The sequence below is a fragment of the Symphalangus syndactylus genome, chromosome 22 (genome assembly GCF_028878055.3).
Source record: "Symphalangus syndactylus isolate Jambi chromosome 22, NHGRI_mSymSyn1-v2.1_pri, whole genome shotgun sequence".
Lineage (NCBI taxonomy): Eukaryota > Metazoa > Chordata > Mammalia > Primates > Hylobatidae > Symphalangus > Symphalangus syndactylus.
The window spans coordinates 47,475,696-47,498,664 of record NC_072444.2 but is presented as its reverse complement, the minus strand read 5'-3'; the positions used below and the strand labels follow the sequence as shown (position 1 = coordinate 47,498,664).

The 22,969-nt window shown below is 51.5% G+C and overlaps 1 protein-coding gene across 3 annotated transcripts; it reads right to left on the bottom strand.

Moving 5' to 3' along the window:
* Positions 1-8,369: 8,369 nt before the first annotated feature.
* LOC129472382 (NUT family member 2F-like) lies at positions 8,370-19,303 on the bottom strand. 3 transcript variants are annotated; one of them, XM_055261930.1, is made up of 8 exons: positions 19,222-19,303; positions 15,857-16,553; positions 12,812-12,940; positions 11,705-11,844; positions 11,140-11,206; positions 10,686-10,959; positions 10,092-10,208; positions 8,370-8,408 (listed from the first exon to the last, which is right to left on the bottom strand). In XM_055261930.1, exons 1-8 carry the CDS (start codon positions 19,235-19,237, stop codon positions 8,370-8,372), a joined length of 1,479 nt encoding a protein of 492 aa, XP_055117905.1. In that variant the 5' UTR covers positions 19,238-19,303. The 3 variants fall into 3 exon arrangements, with proteins under 3 accessions (XP_055117905.1, XP_055117903.1, XP_055117904.1); XM_055261928.1 differs by lacking the exon at positions 8,370-8,408 and adding an exon at positions 8,999-9,729 and having other exon boundaries at positions 10,686-11,004; XM_055261929.1 differs by lacking the exon at positions 8,370-8,408 and adding an exon at positions 8,999-9,729.
* Positions 19,304-22,969: the final 3,666 nt, after the last annotated feature.

Sequence of the window (22,969 nt, the reverse complement as noted above, 5' to 3'; positions counted from 1 at the left end):
GCTATTATTATCTTATTTCATTTTTGATTCAGTCTTTTTACTTTTTATAAATGTTTCTTTTTTTTACTGTATTGCCTTTATCTTTTAAAAAAATCTTATTCATTTACTTTTTAAATTTTACTTTAAGTTCTGAGATACATGTGCAGAATATGCAGGTTTGTTACATAGGTATACATGTGCCACAGTGGTTTGCTGCACCCATCAACCCGTCATTTAGGATTTAAGCCCTGCAATCATGGCTCACTGCAGCCTCTACCACCCAGGCTGGAGCAATTTTCCCACCTCAGCCTCCCAAGTAGCTAGGACTATAGTCGTAGTCTGGCTGGAGTGCAATGGTGCAATTTCAGCTCACTGCAACCTCCGCCTCCCAGGTTCAAGCGATTCTCCTGCCTCAGTCTCCTGATTAGCTGGGATTACAGGCATGCACCACCACGCCCAGCTAATGTTGTATTTTTAGTAGAGACAGTTTCTCCATGTTCATCAGGCTGGTCTCGAACTCCCGACTTCAGGTGATCCACCCACCTCGGCCTCCCAAAGTGCTGGGATTACAGGCGTGAGCCACCATGCCAGGCCCATGTTAGTTTTTAATATTTTTTTAATATGAGTGTGCATATAGTTGTTAGTATGTTATTTTATTATCTCTTAAATGACTACGGGATCTGTGGTTATATCTCCTCTTTCATTGCTGGCATCATTTTTGTTGTTGTTTTTTGTTTTGTTTTGTTTTGTTTTGAGACAGAGTCTCACTCTGTTGCCCAGGCTGGAGTGCAGTGGCGTGATCTCTGCTCACTGCAAGCTCAGCCTCCTGGGCTCATGCCATTCTCCTGCCTCAGCCTCCTGAGTAGCTGGGACTACAGGCGCCCACCACCATGCCCGGCTAATTTTTTTGTATTTTTAGTAGAGACAGGGTTTCACCATGTCAGCCAGGATGGTTTTGATCTCCTGACCTCGTGATCCACCCACCTCGGCCTCCCAAAATGCTGGGATTACAGGTGTGAGCCACTGCACATTGCTGGCATTCTTAACTTGAATCTACTCTATTATTTTAGCATCAGAAGATTATGAATTTTACTGATCGTATTAAAAAACAATTTTAAGCCAGGTGCAGTAGCTCAAGCCTGTAATCCGAGCACTTTGGGAGGCCAAAGCAGGCAGATCGCTTGAGGTCAGAAGTTTGAGACCAGCCTGGCCAGCATGGTGAAACCTCATCTCTTCTAAAAATCCAAAAATTAGCCGGGTGTGGTGGTGTGCACCTGTAGTCCCAGCTACCTGTGGCAGGAGAATGGCTTGAACCCAGGAAGCCGAGGTTGCAGTGAGCCAAGATCACACCATTGCACTCCAGCCTAGGCATGGTGAGACTCCATCTCAAAAAAAAAAAAAAAAAATTAAATTGTATTGATTTTCTCTTTTCAATTTTATTGATTTCGTCTTTTATCTATTATTTCCTGTCCTCTGAGTGCTCTGATTTTATTTTGCTCTTTTTCTGGTTTCTTTATGTGAAAGCTTACATTATTGATGTGAGCCTCTTCTTCTTTTCTAATATATACTTCTAACGCTGATTATTTCCCTCTTCACAATGCTTTATCTGTATCTTACCATGTTTTATATGTTTTATTTTTATTTAGGTCTGTATTATTTTTAATTTCCTCCAAGATTACCCTTTAACTCATGAGCTATTTAGAAGAATGCACTTCAATTTCCAAATGTTTGAGAACTTTCCTTTCTTTCTCATTTTTATATAATTAAAGCTTATACTATAGACACATTAGATTAAAATTCAATTACACTTGTTTAGTTACATTGTATAGGTTGTTCAAGCATCACTGGGGCAAACTTTTTCAAATATTAACTTTATGTAGTGGTTGTCAGTCTTTTGCACTTGTAGAGTGGCAAATAAAAATTACCCTGAAAATATGACCCTCAGGCCGCTGGAGAAGCTCACAGAGACAGAAATAGTGGCAATTTTCTGAGTCCTCAGTGCTCATTACTTTCTAGGCCAGCACACAGGGATCCAACAAAGCCAGAGTTAGTGTTAATTAAAGGGCAGTGGGATAGAAGGATGGAGAATACCCTGGTATCACCTAGCTGGTTCTAATGACCCATGCAGGATCCCCTGGTATAAGCTGGCTTGTAACATTACTCTTTCAAGACTCCTGCGCATGAATGAGCGAATCTGTATTTGAACATGTTCACATGAACAGATTGGAGGAGACGATAAATTTACCATGACCAATCCCTTTAGGATTGGTTTTAGGAACTTACTGATCCTGTATTCATCTTGGGCATTTGTCTGTTGTATTTGCTGTCACAGAATGTCTTTTAATCCCAAATACACTTCTACAGATCCATCCAAGTCTCTAGTCATGATCTTTGGAATGAAGTAATACATTTCAAAGAACATTAGAAGGAAGGTCTATTGCAGGAGAGATAGAATTGGTCCTTCAGAGGACTGAGATGAAGATGAGAAATGAACCAGCATTAGGAAAGCCTTAGTCTCAATACATTTGCCTAACATAAGCTCAAAGGGCACAGTTGTGTGCAGAAAGTATCCTTGATGACATCATAACTCAGAATTCAGTAAAACAGCTCATCAGGTCCCTCACAGGGGACGTGCTAGGATGGTGACCACTCTTGAGAGTCTGTGCCCAGTGATGAAAAATAGTATGAAGGTTGTTTAAAAATGAAAAATAGAATTACCATACTATTTGACAATCCTACTTCTCAGTATATAACCTAAAGAACTAAAGGCAGGATCTCAAAAAGATATTTGCACACCCATGTTTATTGCAGCATTATTCACAATAGCCAAGAGATAAAAGCAATCCAAATGACTTTGGTGGATGAAAGGGTAAAATATGGTGTATATATGTGTATTTGTGTATATATATACGAAGACCAAGCAGCCTTCGGAAAGAAGGAAACCATGTCACATGCTAGAACATGGGTGAACCTCAAGAACATTATGCTAAGTGAAATAAGCCAATCACAAAAAGACAGATTTTTTTTCATATGAAGTATTTAAAGTAGTCAAAATCACAGTAGTGGTTGCCAAGGGCTGGGAGTGGGAGTGGTGGTGGTGGGATTAGTGTTTAATATGTACAGAATTTTAGTTTTGGAAGATGAAAAATGTCTAAAGATCTAAATTTCTAAAGCTATTAAGAAGTAAGAATATACTTAATGTGTTAAGTATATTCACAATGATGTAAACATACTTAACATTACTGAACTGTATAATTTAAAATGTTTCAAATGATTTTTTTAAAAAGCAGCAGCATAGGAATAAATCTTCATGACCTAGCACTAGTTCATGATTTCTTAAATATGACACCAAAAGCACAAGTAACAAAAGAACACATAGATAAATTGGACTTTTTGTGCTTCAAAGAATACTGTTAAGAAAGTAAACGATGGCTGGGCGTGGTGGCTCAGGCCTGTAATCCTAGAACTTTGGGAGGCCTAAGGCAGGCGGATCACGATTTCAGGAGTTTGAGACCAGCCTGGCCAACATGGCAAAACCCTGTCTCTACTAAAAATACAAAAATAGCTGGGCGTGGTGACACATGCCTGTAATCCCAGCTACTGGGGAGGCTGAGGCAGGAGAATCCTTGAAACCAATGGCAGAGGTTGCAGTAAGCCGAGATAGCACCACTGCACTCCAGCCTGGGCAAAGGAGTGAAACTCTGTCTCAAACAAAAAGAGGCTGGGCACAGTGGCTCACGCCTGTAATCCCAGCACTTTGGGAGGCCGAGACGGGTGGATCACGAGGTCAGGAAATCAAGACCATCCTGGCTAACATGGTGAAACCCTGTCCCTACTAAAAATTCAAAAAAAAAAAAAAATTAGCGAGGCGTGGTGGCACGTGCCTGTAGTCCCAGCTACTCGAGAGGCTGAGGCAGGAGAATGGCGTGAATCCGGGAGGTGGAGCTTGCAGAGAGCCGAGATCGCACCACTGCACTCCAGCCTGGGCAACAGAGCAAGACTCCATCTCAAAAAAAAAAAAAAAAAATTGATATATATGTGTATAATTCACAGTAGCCAAAAAGTGAAAACGACCCAAATGTTCATCACCTGATGAATGAATAAGTTTCAGGATATTCACCAATGGAATATTATTCAGCAATAAAAAGGTTTGAAGTAATGATAGATGCTAAAAACATGGACGAACTTTGGAAATATTCAAAGTAAAATAAGACAGGTGTGAAAGACATGTATTGTATGATTCCATTCATATGAAAGTCCAGAGCATGTAAAGCTATATAGAAAGTCAATTCGTGGTTACGTAGGCCTAGGGTGTAGATCGGTGGGGGGCAGGGGGTGATAGCTAAAGGACAAGGGTTTTTTTTTCTTCTTAGTTTTTTGAGATGGAGTCTCGCTCTGTCACCCAGGCTGGGGTGCAGCGGCACAATCTCGGCTCACTGCAACCTCTGCCTCTCGGGTTCAAGCAATTCTCCTGCTTCAGCCTCTCATGTAGCTGTGATCACATGTGTGCCACCATGCCCAGCTAATTTTTGTATTTTTAGTAGAGGCGGGGTTTCACCATGTTGGCCAGGCTGGTCTCGAACTCCTCACCTCAAGTGATTCACTCACCTCGGCCTCCCAAAGTGTTGGGATTACAGGAGTGAGCCACTGCACCCAGCCTAGGGGTTTTCTTTTTGAGGTGATAAAAATGTTCTAAAGTTTATAGTGACGATGTTTGCAAATTCTATAAGTAGACTTAATGCAGTGATAGTTGCAAATTCTATAAATATATTTAATGTGGTGATGGTTGCAAATTCTATGAAAAACTCAAATTGTACAATTTCAATGAGTGAAAGCATGCTATGTGAATGTCTTCATAAAGCTTTTATTGAAAAAATGAGCAAACGGTAGAATGTTAACATGGCCCACGTCTGTGTGGTGTCTATATTGGTTTCTATGTTTTCTATGTTGTTGAAACATTCCTAATAAAATGTGCATAGTTTTTTAAAAAAGAAAACACATCAGTGGACGTGAATGCAGGATGTCTTACGAATGCTCACACAGAAGCTCCCATTCCTGTGGAATGCAGGGAAAAGCAGGAGATGGGGTAGGAGTTGGCCTGGGCCAGCTAGCTCAGATGACACATGACGGTCCCAGTGGCATGACTTGGTTTGTGCCATTTGTGCTTTGGCGTTTTATTTTGGCACATTATAAAGGAGTAAAGCCTGTATACAATCAGTTTCTAAGTGTGGTAATGAAGGGCAAGGGGATGAAAGGATTTACCTTGACTAACCATCCACTTACATTGATTAGGAATCTTGTGATCCTATCATCACCTGTGAGATTTTTATGTTGTTTGTGTTTATTGTCAGAGAATATCTTTTAATCGCTCATACAGTTTATGCAAATACTGTATACGTGATAATCGTCCCTACAACATGATCTTTGGAATGAACTAAGACAAAGGAAATTCTGAGGAAGGACCATGGCATGAGAGGTGGAATTCATCCTTCCGAGGACTGAGATGAGGATGGAAAATGAACCATCGGTAAATACAACCTTAGTCTGGATACATTTGCCTAAAATGAGCTCAAAGGGCAGAAGTGTGCAGACAAAGCATGCTTAATGACATCATAACTCAGAATTCAGTAAAACCCAGTGTATCAGCTCCCTCACAGGGGATGTGCCAGGGTGGGGGCCACTGTTGAGAGTCTGCACCCAGTGGTGGTCAGGGACTCAGTGACAATGACTCTGGCAGCCCTGGCCGGGTATCAGCTGATTGGCCAGGAGGGGACAGCCTGGCCCAGATCCACCAAACCGGGTGACTCTCACTAACATCGACCAGGGCACCAAGACCTGAAAGACATCATGGGATGCTGAAGTTAGAATCAAAGTGCAGCTACAAAAGGGCAGCCACCTGGAGCAAGTCCATCCTGGTAGCTGTCAGAAAGCACAGCATGTTCACTAACGGGGGCCGGCCTTGCTCACGTTGTCAGATGGAGTTTCTCAGGAGGCCATGGCTTCTTCAGGGATCCGTCATCCAGTGGTGAAGGGAGGAGGCAAACCTGCCTGGGGCTGCCCCAGCCGCACTGGCTCCCAGGTAGTTACCTAGCTGTGTGAGCAGGGAGGCCAAACCCACCGAGAGCCTCAGCACACCCCCAGCACCTGCTGTGAGCAAGCTGCATGGCTTCCCCAAGCGTGGATATGACGATGTCATGGGTGTTTACAGATTCCCTTGCACTGTGTCCCACAGCAGTCCTGGATCATGTGTGATACGCTGCACATGAACCAGGAGGAGTGGAGGTGTGCTGACAGTCATAAAGAGCCGAGCCTTTCTTCATTCTTTCCCATGGCTCTGATACAGTTTCCAGATACCAGTCAGGAAGGAAGTTCCTGGGATGATGGACCTTGTCCCAGTCACACTGGACTGCTAGGACAAAGTGTCATAGACTTGGTGGGTGGGGGGGTGGTGCGTATTAAGAAACAAAATGTATTTGTCAGTCCAGAGGCTGGAAGTCCAAGGTTAGGGTCACAGCAAGGTGAGGTTCTGGTGAGGGATTTCTTCCTGGCTTGCAGAGTGCTGCCTTCTCACTATGTCCTCATGTCAGGGATAGGGAAAGCGCTGGGATCTCTGCTTCTTACCAGGGCCCTAACCCATCATTAGGGCCCCACCCTCATGGTCTCTTCTAACCCTGAATAACTCCTAAAGGCCCCATTTCCAAATACCACCATGTTAGGAGTTAGGGCTTCAACACAGGAATTGGTGGGGACACACCTTAAGTCTATCAGAGCCCCCCAGTCAGCCCCACTGTGCACGTTTAGGGGCAGATTGTAGGGCTCAGGTGGGACACAGAGGTGGAGGAAGCACAGATGCTGCCTCTTGGAAATGGCTCAGCCAAAACAAGGACAGGGACAGTGGGGCAGAAAGCAGCTAGTGGGGTAAACCAGCAGAAGCCCTGAGGTGTCACTAAGCCAAGGTATCACTTTCACACTTAGGTGAGGAAGTTGGCTGAGCACCCACACACCAGATTATGGACCATGTTCCCTTCAAACACAGCTCACTTAACATTCCTAAACCCTGCAAAGGGGAGGTGTTACTTGTCTCCTGAGGATGGCCCTGAATGTAGAGGAGTCACGGGAGCTGCCCACATCACCCAACAGTGACTCTTCACTCCCCACATTTTCCCCGAGGGCCTGATGTGCACTGAGCTGGGGAAGCCCTGCCAAAATAAACTCTCCTTCCCAAAGGCCAAAGAGGGCAGCAGGCCTCCGACACTGCCCACGTCAAGGAGAAGGGACGGGGCAGAGAGGCATCTGTCCAGCTGACTGCTGTGTTCTGTGGGTGGATGGGGCCGGAGAGAACCCAAACATGGCTTCCGTTGTCACTTGGCAGAGGGGCCAGGCCACCATATACCAGGCAGCTTTGCCCCATCAGCCTCTGCTGCTGGGCCAGCTCCCAGCACCATGACCACAGCTCTGCATGCAGGCAGTGCTGGGACCAGTGCTCTGGCAGTCACAGCAGTCCTGAGCCAACAAGGGCCCTGGGGAGGAATCAGAACTCAGACTGTGGAGAAGAAGTTGTTGGCCAGGAGGGAACCAGGGCAGGTGCCAGGTCCTGTCCATGCTGGGATCTGAGATTCTGAGAGGTGGGTTAGGGGTAAGGGGGGCAGAGGTCGGCCACATGGGGTGAGGGGAGTTCAGCAGAGATGGGGAGGACAGGACAACCTGGGAAAGAGCGGAGCGTCCTCCCCAGCCTCAGTTCCTCTCCTGATGCAGTCCTCACCTCACTCATAGACTCCGGAAGTCTCCCTTCAGTGAACACCTGGCCCCAGACTCTCAGGGCACTTCCCAGACAGCCAGTGCCACATCCCAGGCAGCCCCTGCTCTGCCCTTGGGGTCCGCGCCTGGCAGAAGGGTGACTGACCCTCGGCCCCTCTCGGCCTGGGCCCCAGCTCCCCCGGCCCTGTTCATATGGGAAGAGAATCATAGCTGTGGGGGGCTCCATGCAGGACCCCGAGGGCCCCTGAGGCTATTCCCTGTAGCCACAGCAAGGAGCATCTGTTTCAGCCAGTTGGATAAGACTCTCTCCTGCCCAGAAACAGGCAGAGGGACTTCCCCTGCTCCGTGCCCCTTGTCATATTCCAAACACACCCATGGGGACGGTCACCTCAACGTCTCCCCTCAGCCTAGTGCCTGCACTTCTCCTGAGGAGGGTTAAGCAGGAGCGGCTGCCTCTCCCCAGGTCCATGTTGCAGGCAGCTGCCTTCTCCTTCACCGAGCAGAACAAAAGCCAGCCAGCTCTCTCCATCCCAGGATTTTCCAGGGATACTGATAACAATGGGAGGCACCAAGAAGCCTCCCTAAAGCAGGCGGGGCCTTGTGAGTGGGTGGTGGGAGGGATCAGGGCTTCCTCAGCATCTGTCAGTCCCCAGAGCATCTGAAGGGGCCCCCTATACTAGGAGGAAAGAGTAGAGCTGGCCCCTGTGGGTTCCCAGAGCCTGGTCTCTCCCAGTTCCTCAGCCCTCCCTCACAGACACCCTCCACAGAGCAGCACAGCGCAGAGGGCAGAGACAGCAGCCCCGAGAGCATTTTCCAACACAACTACATTTATTCCCTTTACACACAAGGCCCCCAAGGCACGGCTTCCCACCTCCCAGCCCCTTCCCCGCAGGCCCTCCCTTCCTGCCCTCCCTGTTCAGCCACCCTCTCCCTCCCCTCCCTCCCCTCCCTCCCCTCCCCTCCTCCCCTCCTGCCCTCCCCTACCCTCCTCCCTTGCTGCCCTCCCCATTCAGCCACACTCTCCCTCCCCTCCCTCCCCTACCCTCCTCCCTTCCTGCCCTCCCCATTCAGCCACCCTCTCCCTCCCCTCCCTCCCCTACCCTCCTCCCTTCCTGCCCTCCCCTACCCTCCTCCCTTGCTGCCCTCCCCATTCAGCCACCCTCTCCCTCCCCTCCCTCCCCTACCCTCCTCCCTTCCTGCCCTCCCCATTCAGCCACCCTCTCCCTCCCCTCCCTCCCCTACCCTCCAAAGCTAAGGCCCAGCAAGATCAGCACTGGAGGAGAAGCAGCCTTTGCTTTGGGGCACTGGGTGCCATGAGGGTCCGAGAGTTCACATCCCCACCCTTGGATTGGCACCAGACAGCCTGCCCTGTGGTGGCCCCTACTGTCTACAGTGCCGCTTCTTCTTCCTCCTAGAGACCAAGGGGTCACCCTTTCTTTTTTGAGACTGTGAAAGGGCTCCCTGGGGTCCTCGCCCTCCTGGGCTGAGAAGGCCCGAGGAAGGGACAGGGCTCTGGGACAGCCTCCAGGGCCGCAGCCTATGGTGGGAACCCACGACATAGACCATGCCAGGGATTTCCCTCTCCTCGCTTGACCCCTTAGCCAGCCCGTGTGACTCCCTGACAGGAGATGCTCCAGGGAGATCCAAGGTGTCGTTGGTCCCCAGGCCAGGGCAGGTGGGTCTGTGGTCCTGGGGAGGAGAGGTTGTCCCAGCAGCTCTCAGCCCGGGGGAATCCTGACAACCGCAAAGCACAGCAGGGTCTTTGGACCGGGCCATGCCAGTGCTCACTCTGCCCTGTCCCTGAGGATCCCGGGCAGCCGTCTGTGGTGAGGAAGTTTCCACGCTGACCCTTTGTTGGGGGTCAGGGATGTCTCTCGCTGCTCCTTGGCCAGCTGAAAACTTAGGACTTGAGTCCATCCGGGCCGTGCCATGTCTAGGGGCTGCCCTCACATGCCATTTCTCATTCAAGGAGAGGAGGCGCTTCTCCACTAGCTGCAGGAGGAAAGGGGGCACTTACTGGTGCTGCCCCAGGTGTGAGCAGGACCCAGGATGGTGGAGACCAGGGCACTTGGGCTGGAGGCAGGGAAGCCTGAGGCACCTGGGCTTCATGTCAAAGGGAGAGGGTGTGGCTCTGCTGGGCATCCCGCTGGGTCTCACTGCAGCTTGCATCCTGACTCCCCTCCCTGGCTCCTCTCCATCCTACTCCCTCTGAACCTGCATCTTCCCACCCCAGAGTGGCTCCCCAAGAAGCTGAGCATCCCCAGTAGGGTGGGGTTAGACAATCGGGTGGGCCTTGTGTGCCGGGTCCGTCCTGCCCCTGGGGTACCTGGGTTCCCCTTCCTCCGCTGCTCTACCTGGGCAAGGGTGAGTTCTTCCTCCTGCTCCAGCTCCTGGCTTAGGGCCAATAAATCCATCTCTGGGTCTGGGGAAAGTAATTCTTCCAGGAATTGGCAGTGAATGACGGCCTCCACCTGGAAACGGAAGGAAGAAGGTGTTAACTTCCTAGGCAGGGAGGAACCTGGAGCCAAGGACACCCAGAGGAGATGCAGAAAGCAGGGAGGGCCCCGTCCCCACCCTCCTGGGGCTGTCTCATATCACGGCGACCACCAGCTATGCACACAGACCACAGACCTGGTAGCATACACACATACAGACAGAGACACACAAACCACACACAAACACACAGACCCACGTACAACACAGGAAAAGACTCAGACACAAGTAACATACACATTCACACCCACACAGACACACAGTAACAAATCACAGACACAAACACTCAGCAACACATAGACACACACAATCACATACACAGATACTCAAATCTACAGAAACACACCCACCCAGCCCCCTGCTGAGTAGCTAAGGAACACAGTTTAATTCCAAGGGCCTGGGAGTGCCTACAGACCCTGGAATCCTACAGACCCTAGGACTCCAGGCAAGCCCACCTTAGTGACAAAGTCTTCCTGGGAACACAGCTTGTCAGTGTAGCTCAGGAGGCCGGGGTCTGAGGTCATCCCGTCCTCTTCCTGCAGCTGCTCGACTTTGCCCTTTTCCCATTGTCCCTCAGGCTCCCCTGTGGCCCCAAGGTGAGACCCCAGCAGCTCCTCCATGATGTCCACATACTCCTGCACCACTTCAGGGGGGATCTCCTCAGGGACCTTGGTCTCCACTGGCCTCTGGAGCCTGGGTGGTGGCAGGTGGGCCTTGGTCTCCGCTGGCCTCTGGAGCCTGGGTGGTGGCAGGTGGGCCTTGGTCTCCGCTGGCCTCTGGAGCCTGGGTGGTGGCAGGTGGGCCTTGGTCTCCACTGGCCTCTGGGGCCTGGATGGTGGCAGGTGGGCCTTGGTCTCCGCTGGCTTCTGGAGCCTGGGTGGTGGCAGGTGGGCCTTGGTCTCCACTGGCCTCTGGGGCCTGGATGGTGGCAGGCAGGCAGTCGGGGCCTTGGGGCCAGCCTTGCTGGGAAGATACTCTGAGGCAGAGAGGGAGAAGGCCGGGTGTGGTGAGGGCCGCTCCTCCTGCCTGCACCACACAGGGGAGGGCAGGGCTTGGGGATGTGAAGTGGGTTCCAGCTGGGTCAGGACCACCTGAACCACAGTGCCCCGGAGGAGACGCCGCAGGAGGGGCACATCTGAGACAGCATCGCTTGGGAGGAAGTTTGGAGCCACCGATATGCCGTGTACTCTCCCGCTCATCCCTGCTTCCTGGGCAGAGCATACATGGAGTTTTGGACAGGCAAGGGGAGAGAGTAAGTAGGAAAGGTGACCCGGTCAATACCCCACTTCGTGATCACAGGCCACCCATGAAGTAGGTATTGACCTGGTCAATACCCAACATACACTCTCAGAAGCTGTCCTGTTGGAGGGAGCAAATCCCCCTCTTGAAGGGAAGCATGGGATGTGGGGACAGTGGCCTCCCTTGGCCCCTTTGACCTTTGCCATGGCTCTTGTGGGAATGTGAGAAGCTGTACCTGGTTGCTTGATCACCTCAGGGGCTGGGGGTCCTTGAGGTTCAAGCCTCAGCAGGGCTGGAGGAGGCGGGCACTGGGGCCCCTTCATCCACTGCAACTTCCGGATCTGCATCTCCTCCTCAGCCTCAAACTCCAAGAACCTGGGGGTGAAGGAGGCACAGGCCATGCTGAGAAGGTCCAGGCCCCCTTCCCCCAGGACCAGGCAGTGGCTGCTGGTAGGGATGGGAAGGAGTGCCTCGGGCGGGCTGTCCAGACCCTCACTGGGTCCCATCCCCAGGCCCAGGAGGGAGCTGCTCCCAGAGTTCTGGGCTCACCCTCCCTCACCCGGGCCCTGCAGAGCCCATGGCATCAACGGGGCTTCCTGACTCAAGTCAGGGCCACAAGGCCCAGGAGGGTCCCGGGGACCCCTCCTCCAGGTTTCAACTGGCCAGGGGTGGGGTTGATGGCAGAAGGCATCAGGGATGATGCCCAGATGCAGGAGTCCTGAGGCTGGGACTGTGGGCCCCTGAAGGATAATTCAGAAGCACAAGGCCTGGGAGACCCCTGGTCAGGAGGAAGCAAAAGCTGAGCCCAGAGGGCAGGGCCCCTTTCCCCTGAGGCTGCTGTCTGTCTGTCTTCACGGAGGGGACTGCCCAGGAGCAAAGGCAGTGAGGCCAGAGAGGGGTCTCATGGTGTCCCGGGTACAGGTCTCCCCTGACCCAACTCCCTGGCCAGGCTGGGATGGGAGAAAACCGACTTCTGGCCACTGCCGTGAGGAGCCTGCCCCCCACTCTGTCTATAGTCACTAGCGCCCCTTCTCCCCATCCCCACACCTGGAGGTGACGCCCTTTGGGCTGCGATGCTGGCTGCCCCTGCCATGACCTCCAGTGTCAAGGCAGGGGTTGGCCCCAGGCCAGGCAAGGGGTGCTTCCCAATAGTGCAGGACAGAGACCCCAGAGCACTCCAGGTGGCAGGAGCAGCTTCATGAGGGAGCCAGGGGCCCAGGGTGTCCTGCGTTTGTCCACACTCTCCTCATGCTCCATGCTGAGAAGCCACCACAGCCACTGGGCCTCTGTCATTCACTCTCACCCTGCCACACAGGCCCTGCCCCCAGGACCCCAGACTCACTTTTCCGCAATCTCGTAGAATTTCATCCGGTCAAAGTTGCTGGTGTGCTGCCATTCCCGCATGGCCCACCACAGTCCCTCCTCCAGGGTCATGGTGGGCTTCCGCCGGGCCAGGGATCGGAGAACTGGGCTGTAAACCAGTGCAGTCAGTCCCAGTCTGTAAGCCCACCCTCCATCCCGAGCCCACCTGGTCCCAACACCCGGCCCCTGTCCTCCTCACACCTGTCCTGCCATCTGTCCTTGTCCTGTTCTCCCCCATGTGGGCTCCTTAGGCCCCAGGACATGCCCCCAAGATCAAACATCAACACAAGCTACTGAGTGGCCTCTCCGACTGCCCCTCGAGTCCTCGGTGTTATGATGTTGAGAAGTGAACTGAGTACTATGGGTGGAACATGTGTGTCCCCAACATTCCTGTGCTGAAGCCCTCAGTGCCAGTGTTTCGGTATTTGGAGGCAATCAGGGTTAGAGCAGGTCATGAGCATGGGTCCCAGTCATGGAATCCGAGCCCTGATAAGGGCAGGAGGAGGCATCAGGGCTCTTCCTCTCAGCCATAAGAGGACACAGCCAGAGGCAGCTCTCTCCAGCCAGGAAGAGGGCCCTGATCAGACACCAAATCTACTGTCACCTTGATCTGGGACTTCTGGCCTCTGGAACTGAGAGACATGAATGTGTCTTGATTAAGCACCCAGTCTACGGGATTTGTTACGGCAGAGCCTGAGCTGACTGAGACAGCACGCACACAGAATGACCTGGGAGCAAGGGTTAAAGTGCAGGTTCCAGGGCCACAGGACTGAGCATTTAACCAGCTTCCTGGGGACTCTGGAGCAAGGCAGCCCCTGGGGACACAGCTTCAGGGTCCTAGAGCTTGAGGAGCAGGAGCACACATCCAGAACCAAAGCAGAGCAGTGTCCAAGCCACTGCAAGCAGCAGGTACAGCTTCCCACATTCCCACAGGAGCCAAGGCAAAGGCCTGTGAGCCCCAGGCAGCTCCACTCCAAGAATCAGGGTCCCCAGTGCACCACGACTCCGCTCCAAGGGGGGATGCAACCAGTTCCAGAGTGCGGGGGCAGCGAGATTGTTGGGGAGGAAGATGGGGCCGCCTTCACCTACACCCCAAGCAGGGGACTCCCCTAGGGGAACGGCCAATGTATTGCACGGTGGATGTGCTCAAGTTCCTGTTTGCTCATCAGCGGGAAACACAGGGTCACAGAGGCGCCGCAGGGTGGAGAGAGGCAGGGACTGGGAATGAAACCACAAACTCTCCCAGATGCTGACGTTGCTGCCTCACCGTCACCACAGTGCACGGCCCTGGGCTGCTGGGCTCGTGGTGCACTCAGAGCTATCACTGGGGCCCGAGGCTTTGGGGAGCACTTTCCTAGATGGCCTAGTCCTGATAATGATAGTAATGGGGACAGTAATCATAATTGCTGTCATGTAATGTGGCATAGTATGTGCCAGGCACTGTGCTATGCATGTCATATGTGAGCTCAAGTCATCTCTTTGCCATCCTCTGAATGAAGCACCATTGTCCTTTTTTTCTAGGGGGGATTGAGGGTGAGGATGCAAATACCTGCCCAGCATCGACACTAGTGCGGGTCCCAAGACCATCCCCCTGTGCAGGCTCCACCATCACTGTGCTAACTGGACCGCGGCAGAACAGTGTGGGTGTGTGCCAGGTTCCTGCTGGGCCCTGCAGCTCCTCCCCCCAGCCCTATGTGATGTGCCCCTGGCCATTGACACTCAGTTCAAGGGAAGGCACTAGGGTGTACACTCAAAGACCTAAACCCAGGGCGGGTGCGGTGGCTCACGCCTGCAATCCCAGCACTTTGGGAGGCTGAGGCGGGTGGCTCACAAGGTCAGGAGTTCAAGACCAGCCTGCTCAACATCGTGAAATGCCGTCTCTACTAAAAAATACAAAAAATAGCCGGGCATGGTGGCGGGCACCTGTAATCCCAGGTACTCGGGAGGCTGAGGCAGGAGAATCGCTTGAACCCAGGAGGCAGAGCTTGTGGTGAGCCAAGATCGCACCATTGCACTCCAGCCTGGGTGACAGTGTGAGACTCCATCTCAAACAAACAAACAAACAAACAAAAAAGACCTAAACCCAAACCGTGGCTCACGTCACACCAAGAACCCTCTCTGACCTGGGTCTTCTGTAAACATTGTTGTGAAAATTATTGAAAGTAAAAGCCGGGCACGGTGGCTCATGCCTGTAATCCCAGCACTTTGGGAGGCCGAGGAGGGCGGATCACCAGGGTAGGACATTGAGACCATCCTGGCTAACACGGTGAAACCCCGTCTCTACTAAAAACACAAAAAAATTAGCCAGGCGTGGTGGTGGGCACCTGTAGTCCCAGCTACTAGGAGGCTGAGGCAGGAGAATGACGTGAACCTGGGAGGTAGAGCTTGCAGTGAGCCGAGATCGCACCATTGCACTCCAGCCTGGGCGACAGTGAGACTCCATCTCAAAAAAAAAAAAAAAAAAAAAAAAAAGGAAAGAAAAGAAACTAAGTATTGGGGCCAGGCATGATGGCTCATGCCTGTAATCTCAGCACTTTGAGAGGCTGAGGTGGGCAGATCACCTGAGGTCGGGAGGTCGAGACCAGCCTGACCAACATGGAGAAATCCCATCTCTACTAATACAAAATTAGCCAGGCATGGTGGCGCATGCCTGTAATTCCAACTACTCAGGAAGCTGAGGCAGCGGAATCACTTGAACCTGGGAGGCGGAGGTTGTGATGAGCTGAGATCGTGCCATTGCACTCCAGCATGGGCAACAAGAGTGAAAGTCCATCTTAAAAAAAAAAAAAAAGTGAGGATTGGCTGGACTCACAGGACAGTGACAGGCAGTTGACGTGAGGTCCCTGACAGTCTGTCCTGAGCCGCAGCCAGATTAATGTTGCTGAAAATGTACCTTCCCATAGCACAACCCATCGCCCTCACAACTGCCCTGCAAGCTCCCCTAAACAGCGTGACCTCCTGTCCATCCAGCAGCCTCTTTACGAGTGAGCTGCAGGACAAGCTCCAGTGCCCCCAGGACACTCACATGAGGAAGCAGGAAAGCGCTTCGGTGTCAGGACTCTGGGGAAGGTGCCTCCGGGCCAGGGGCTTGTAGTGCTGCCAGAGTCGGAAGTTCTCATGGACACTCTTGGGGTTACAGGAGTCGTCACGTGGGGCCTTAGCCTGGGAAGGAGCCAGGCTGTCCTCTCCATGAGCCCCTTGTGGCCATGGCCCAGCATTCCCTGGGGACACAATGGGGGCCACCTGGGCAGCCGGTGGTGGTGGTGGAAGAGGAAGGCCTTGGGACGAGCCTCCCTCATAGGCCTGGGTGCCCCCAACCACCTGGGCAGATGTAATGGGCACCCCAGGAGCAGCTGCCAGGAGTAGGGGAGGTGGACACACGACACCTCCAGAGATGGCACCTGGAGCCTGCCAGATGAGGGGGGCCTGAGTTAGGATCAAGGTCTGTGCCTGAGGGGCCGTCACAGGCCCCACTTCTGTCCTCAACTGGACAAAGAGGTTGGAAGCCCTGGCCCCACTCAGGCCTCGGCCATCCTGTCCTGTCACCAGAGGTGTGCTGGGGAAGGCAGACAGCACCAGAGGGCCGCCTGGAGGAACCGCTGCAGTCACGAGGGGCGGCCTGTGTGCTGGGCCGGGAGCGGGTGTGGCAAAGGGCAGAGCAGTGAACACAGACAGGGAGGCGCCAGGGTTCACGGTCACGCCTGGTCCCAGCACTGGGTATGCTGTGGAGACAAAGGAAAGAGGTGAATGAGCTGGGGTCTCCAGCTCCACACAAGTCACTGGGGAATCAGAGTGGAGTTCCAACAAGTGAGGGCGTGTGACAGGGAAACTCTGCAGCTTGCAAGTGTCCCTGAGTGTGCATCAGACGCTCTGTTCCTCCACGGGAGAGTCGCTCCACTAGAGAGCCTGGCCCCAGCCACCAAGACTCCCTGACCCTTGTCTCCCAAGAAGCAACAGCCAAGCCTCTGCTGTCTCTGAGGGTCTCCCTCGGGTGTCCCTGGCAGACTGCACCAGCCTCACAGGCATCTCCCAAGCCATGGGTCAGGGATGAGTCTCTTGGCGGCTTGGTGGCTCTCAGCGTGCTCAGCAGCAGGTGAGGGGCCTACCCCAGGGCAGTGCTCGGCACTCAGAAGGCTGACAGGAAGCCAGAAGTTTCTGAATATTATGGCCCCATCCCCTCTTCAGTCTTCCTTTCCCTGAAGCTCTTGTAAACCCCTTTCTTTCCTAGCTCAACACAACAAAAGAAAACCACTGGATAGGCCGGGCGTGCTGGTTCATGCCCGTAATCCCAGCACTTTGGGAGGCCGAGGCGGGTGGATCACCTGGGGTCAGGAGTTGAAGACCAGTCTGGCCAATGTGGTGAAACCCCATCTCTACTAAAATACAAAAATTAGCTGATGGTGCATGCCTGTAATATGAGCTACTCAGGAGGCTTTGACAGGAGAATTGCTTGAACCCAGGAGGCAGAGGCTGCAGTGAGCCGAGATCGTACCACTTCATTCCAGCCCAGGTGACAGAGCGAGGCTCTGTCAAAAAAAAAAAAAAAAAAAAGAAAAAAGAAAACCACTGTATAGAAACTCACCCAAGCCAGCGCCCTAGGAACCCTGAAGATAACCCATAACACATCACGCCCAGCATGCAAGCGATTGTCCTGGCACCACCCACACAAGTGTTAAATAGGGGTCAGATTCAGGCCACCCATTCCTCAGTGCTCTGTGGTCCCAGCTGCCACTCAGGAAGCTCAGTTCCCAGGGAGCAGATCTGAGAAGCAGTGGTGGAGTCCCCTGAGATATTGTCATTGTGTAGCCAGCAACAGCTGCACATGATTAGAACACAGCCAGCAAATGGTGAGCAGCAGAGCTATTCAGGGGAGGTGTCCAGGGATTTTCTTTTTTTTTGAGATGGAGTCTCGCTCTGTCGCCGAGGCTGGAGTGCAGTGGCATGATCTCAGCTCACTGCAACCTCTGCCTCCCAGGTTCAAGCAATTCTCCTGCCTCAGCCTCCTGAGTAGCTGGGATTACAGGTGCCTGCCACCACGCCCAGCTAATTTTTATATTTTTAGTAGAGACGGGGTTTCACCATATTGGTCAGGCTGGTCTTGAACTCCTGACCTTGTGATCCACCCACCTTAGCCTCCCAAAGTGCTGGGATTACAGGCGTGAGCCACCACGCCTGGCCAGGGATTTTCACAGCTATTGGTCATGTTACACTAGATAGTGGGACAAGAAGCCCATCTCTGGTCCTTCTCCTTTGAGCTCCCGATAACTGAACATAGTGACCAACCAAGAACCAGGGGTTCTTGGGCCACAGGCCAGGTGAGACAAAGTTGTCTGGAACTCATCCCTGTTCACTAGGACCTCATGCAGTCTCTAGTCAAGGGGAATAAGGGATACAGCACATGCACCTCATCAGTCAGGACACACATCCTAATTTGAATAATAATAATAATAATAATAGGACCGTCTTCCTATTTGTGCGCTACTCGTTTTCCTCTACTGAAAAGGAAACCAGCGTTTTCAAACCCTTCCTCTGAAAACCAGCAAGAATCCACACCTGTCCCCCGTTCATGAGGTAGTATAAATGGAACAGGAGCAAATTCTTCACCTCTACAGTAACACAAAGTGCAGAGGACGGGCCATGAGCTAGCTGACAAGAGGAAGTGGGTCTGAAGACCTGAGCTTCCACCAAAGGGCAAACAATTCAGAGCAACTCAGGAACCCCAGGCCCTGTGTTGCCTGAACTTCCCCATCTGCCCCCACCCCTCTTAAATCAAAGCCAACAGCTACCTGAACTGATGGAGAAGCCATCTCTGGGGAGGGAGCTGAGAGGCTCTGGGCTGTGGCATTTACAATGGCCCCCAGCCTCGCCCACCCAGAGGCTGTCACCACATGCTCTGTCACAGCCAACCCACCCAACAGTTTTCTGGCTGAGACCACTTCTCCCCACTCCTCCCTAAGAACTAGAAAACTCCAGTCCAAATCCCTCTAAACACTATGGAAGGGCACCTTCCAGGTGCCTGAAGGCACAGCACAGGGCTCAGGCTTGCCCGTCATTCTCCCTGGGCCACAAGCACAACACGATCCCACCACTCCCTACAAACATAGCTATGTGACCTGTCCCCCTCTAGAAAGGATCAATCCATCCTCTCCATCCTTTCCACTACATGGTGTATTCCCCTAGGCATCTTGGTCCACCTCTAAGGAGCCGTCCTCCCTAACTATAGACTCAGGGTGCCATGGCCATCCCCAGGTGTGATGTCCCTGGGGACATCCAGTGCTCACTCCCTCAACATCAGCCCTATAAGCTGTCCCCAGGGGCAGTTCAAATTTGAATTCCCAAAGAATTGAGGCAGGGCAGACTCGGATAATGCCCCCATCCCTACAGGCTCACCTCCATTTGAAGCCATCCCTTCAGGCTGGGCACTGACCACCGCTGTCTGGCAGTTTCCGCAATGAAAAAAGTCAAGGGCAGGACCCAGAGAGTGACCTGACTCGGCAGATCCTCCTGAGTCCAAGTGGAGCAGTTAAAATTTGAATGTAAATACCTTGGAACACAGGACCCCAGACATTCTGCAGAGGGGGAGGGGCAGTGGGCAGTTGGGCTTGGCAGGTGTGGGGGACATTCTGTGAAGGGCTCTGGCCAGCAGGCAAGAACCTGAGGTTCCCTTCCTACTGGACAGCAGCAACACAGATGGTGTGTGCCTCTTTAGGCAACTTTTAAATTGTCCTTCTGACTCACAGCAAAAGCTTCTACCTGATGTCCCCTTTACTTCCATTCTTTATCAACAGACCTATTTTTGTGCCAATCAACCCAAGCTCCTTCCCACTTTGGCTCTTTCCCACTCTTGATGAATTTCAACAGGGGCTGCACTTACTTAACAAAATTTAGAACTCGTTTTCAGTCTGAGCAGCACAGGGGTTCTTAGGAAGGCAAAGGGACTGAGTGTTTGAAATCAGAATGGTCTCACCTGATCCAGGCTATTAGGTGGCTGTGTGCTCATTGTTTAGGAGGCAGTCCTTGTGCCCCCAGGTCATGTATGTTGCTGGAATCTGTCCACAGCAGTAGGCCAGCCTTACTTCCCATCCCCTTTCTTGGGAAGACTCAGTCCAGGAAAGATTGGCTATGTGATCTACAGCACTGAGACCAGAAATCCTTTCATTTTGTTTCCCAGCATAGTGTGCTGGTGTTAAATGTTTATTTTGTACCTTTTACATGATTTTAACTTAATTAAGCAATACTTTTGCATGGTTCCAAATTCAAATTGTGCACAATGCAATAGACAGTGACCAGTCTTCCTCGCATCTCTTTTCTCTAGCCACCACATTTTCTTTTGTGGAGGAAACAGGTGTTATCTGATACTTTTTCATCTTTCCAGAGATATATTATGCAATCAAAAGCATAATGAAGCTATTTTTGCTGTCTAAAAATATTTCAGTTTTTTTGGGTAAAAATTAATATATTAATATGTTCCAGTTTTCTTCTGATATTTGCAGTGACTGTATTTGTCCCAGTAATGTGGCTCCTCTCTTTATTTCTGTAGGTAAATTGCTAGAATGAGATGTTGGACTGTTTTTTAAAATTAAAAATACATGAAAGAACATAGTGGCCAGATTTAGCAAGTATGAATAAAGAATACCAAGTGGAATTTGAATTGAAGATAAACAGTGAATTAGTTTTTACCATAATTATGATCCATATGACATTTAGAGCACACTTCTACAAAAAAAAATCTGTCCTTTATCTGTGCTATTCACATTTCACTGAGATCTTGCACTTTATCTGGTAACTCTTCCCAAAAAAGTGTAACATATTAGGCAATTATTGTTAACTCTCCACTGTGAGAGTGAGAACTTGCAGTAAGGAGACTCAAGTATGAATCTTGGCTGCACCACAAAAAGATTCTGCACCACAACCATTGCAGAAAACAATAGCAGGCTGATTTGATGAAAGGAAGTCAGGAGTAGCCATTATACTGTTCTCAGTTTGCAGGTTTAGTGGCAGCACGCACAGTTTTAAGGGACAGGAGGGCAGAACACCGTCTTTTTCTTTCCTAAGATAAAGTGGCTTACAATTCCTAGAACTCTGGTTTCTCCAGGAGTTAGAAATCCACAACCCATGTCCATTCTGAGACAAGCAAGGATGCTAACCACCAATGTCCCATCCCCATTCCCATGCATCCCCTCACATGTGTGAATCCTGGCTGGCCTCTCTCAGCTCATTGCTGTCCTCATCTTCAACACAAGTGTCATCACATGTGGTTCTCAGCATGGGAATTATGGTAGCCTGTCTTTAAAAAAACTTCATTCTCATTTTCACACGGAGAATTGCTGTTTATCAGCATCAAAATGACAGGAAAGAGCACTCATGTTCTGTGCTGTGAACAAGGGGAGTGTTAGGAAACTGGCCAAGGAGATGAGGAGTGAGTACTCAGAGCACAGCAACAAAATCTGAGACACACATGTCACTCCCTGCTGGGCAGCAGTCATTTTGCACTGATGGGTGGGTGTTGGGGAAGGGAAGAGGCCTTCAGTCGGACCGGTGCACACTGTGAACATTCACTGAAACACACCCTGTTGGCACATAAGAAGCATTTGCCCCTTTCGAAGACATTTGGACTCAAGAAGGCAGAGTTGCAGAAAACGTAACAGGGGCCACACTGCAGGGACAGGCGGTGGATTGCACGTCTCAAGCCCAGGGTTCTCCTCTCCTTGCCCCAGTTGTGTGAAAAAGGCATTTCCTAACTCCTGTCCAATATCCTCATGAGTTCTCGGTTTTGTCCCAACTCTAAACCTGAATGGTCCAGCAAGCATTTCTATGAAATGCCTCCACAGTGGCCACTGGGAGGAGAGTGACCTCCATGCAGTGACTGCCTGTCTGGGTGCTCCCAGGCCTTTTGTCCTCCGAGACAGAGCTGCCTCCTTATATGCAGCCCTCTTCCGCTGTGCAACTCTACCTTGATCTTAGCAGAGAAGATCAACGGAGAGCAATTCAAGCAAAATCATGGTAAACTTACCAAAACTAAACCAAACCAAACAAACAGTAAATGCTTTGGAGATCTTTCTGAGGACTCGATCTTTTATCACGGGGCAAAAACTTAAATGATTTTCAATCAGTAACTTCATCTAAGAGGGATATTGAGGCAAAATATCACACTCACGCACTGAAGAAGGGCAGAATTCTTGGTCGCTTCCTCCCTTGTCAAGTCAGTCAGCCGATGCTTTTTCAAGATGCTCACACATGGCTTTGATACAGGATTTGAATGAGTCTTTTTCTGAGCCACTGACACAAAAAGTATATGTGGAAGTGTCTTGTCTCAATTCTGCAATCGCTTCTGTATGTGTTTGAAGTCCTAGACCACAGGAGGAGAGACAATCAAATTAGCCAAAGGTAATTTGTGAAGACTGGCCATAGAAGGTGGTGGCTAAAAGTCCTCTGGCCCCTGCTCGCTGAGCATGCCCATAGAAAGTCCCGGGCCACCCTGATTACTGAGAAACAACATCTCAGTGCTTGGATCTCCTGTTCAGAGGACAGATGCTCTTCCACCCAATCACCGAACAGTAGAGGAATGGCGGGTCCATGCTGTGTCTGGCAGAGCTCACTGTGTCTGGCGGAGCTCTCAGTCTCTGCACTTGAGGCCCTGGGCCGTCGTAGACATGAAGGCTCTTCAGTGTCATCAGGTGGAGACAGAAGATAGGAATCCTGCAAATGAGCAGAAAGGATCTGATGGTGAAAGTTTCTTCTGAAGCTACTACAAACTCAGGTCAGTGACTTGCTTCTGTACTAGTTTTATTTATTTATTTTTTTTGAGATGGAGTCTCGCTCCCACCTTGAAGTGCAGTGGTGTGATCCCCTCTCACTGCAGCCTCCGCCTCCTGGGTTCAAGCAGTTCTCCTGCCCTCAGCCCCGAGTAGCTGGGACTACAAGTGCGTGCCACCACGCCCGGCTAATTTTTGTATTGTTGGTAGAGACAGGATTGCACCATGTTGGTCAGGCTGGTCTGGAACTCCTGACCTCAGGTGATCCACCCCCCTCGGCGTCCCAAAGTGCTGGGATTACAGGCGTGAGCCACCGCGCCCAGTCAGACTCGCTCCTTTCTAGGAGGGACGGTCTTGGAGGCTCCAAGGAGGAGGCGTCGCCT

What these genes read in the sequence shown, in the direction of transcription:
- LOC129472382 (XM_055261928.1), bottom strand. An exon ending in TTCTACGAGATTGCGGAAAA is followed by an intron (nt 11,845 to 12,811) that starts GTGAGTCTGGGG and finishes CTTCACCCCCAG; the next exon opens with GTTCTTGGAGTTTGAGGCTG. An exon ending in CCACCATCCAGGCCCCAGAG is followed by an intron (nt 11,005 to 11,139) that starts GCCAGTGGAGAC and finishes CAGGCTCCAGAG; the next exon opens with GCCAGCGGAGACCAAGGCCC.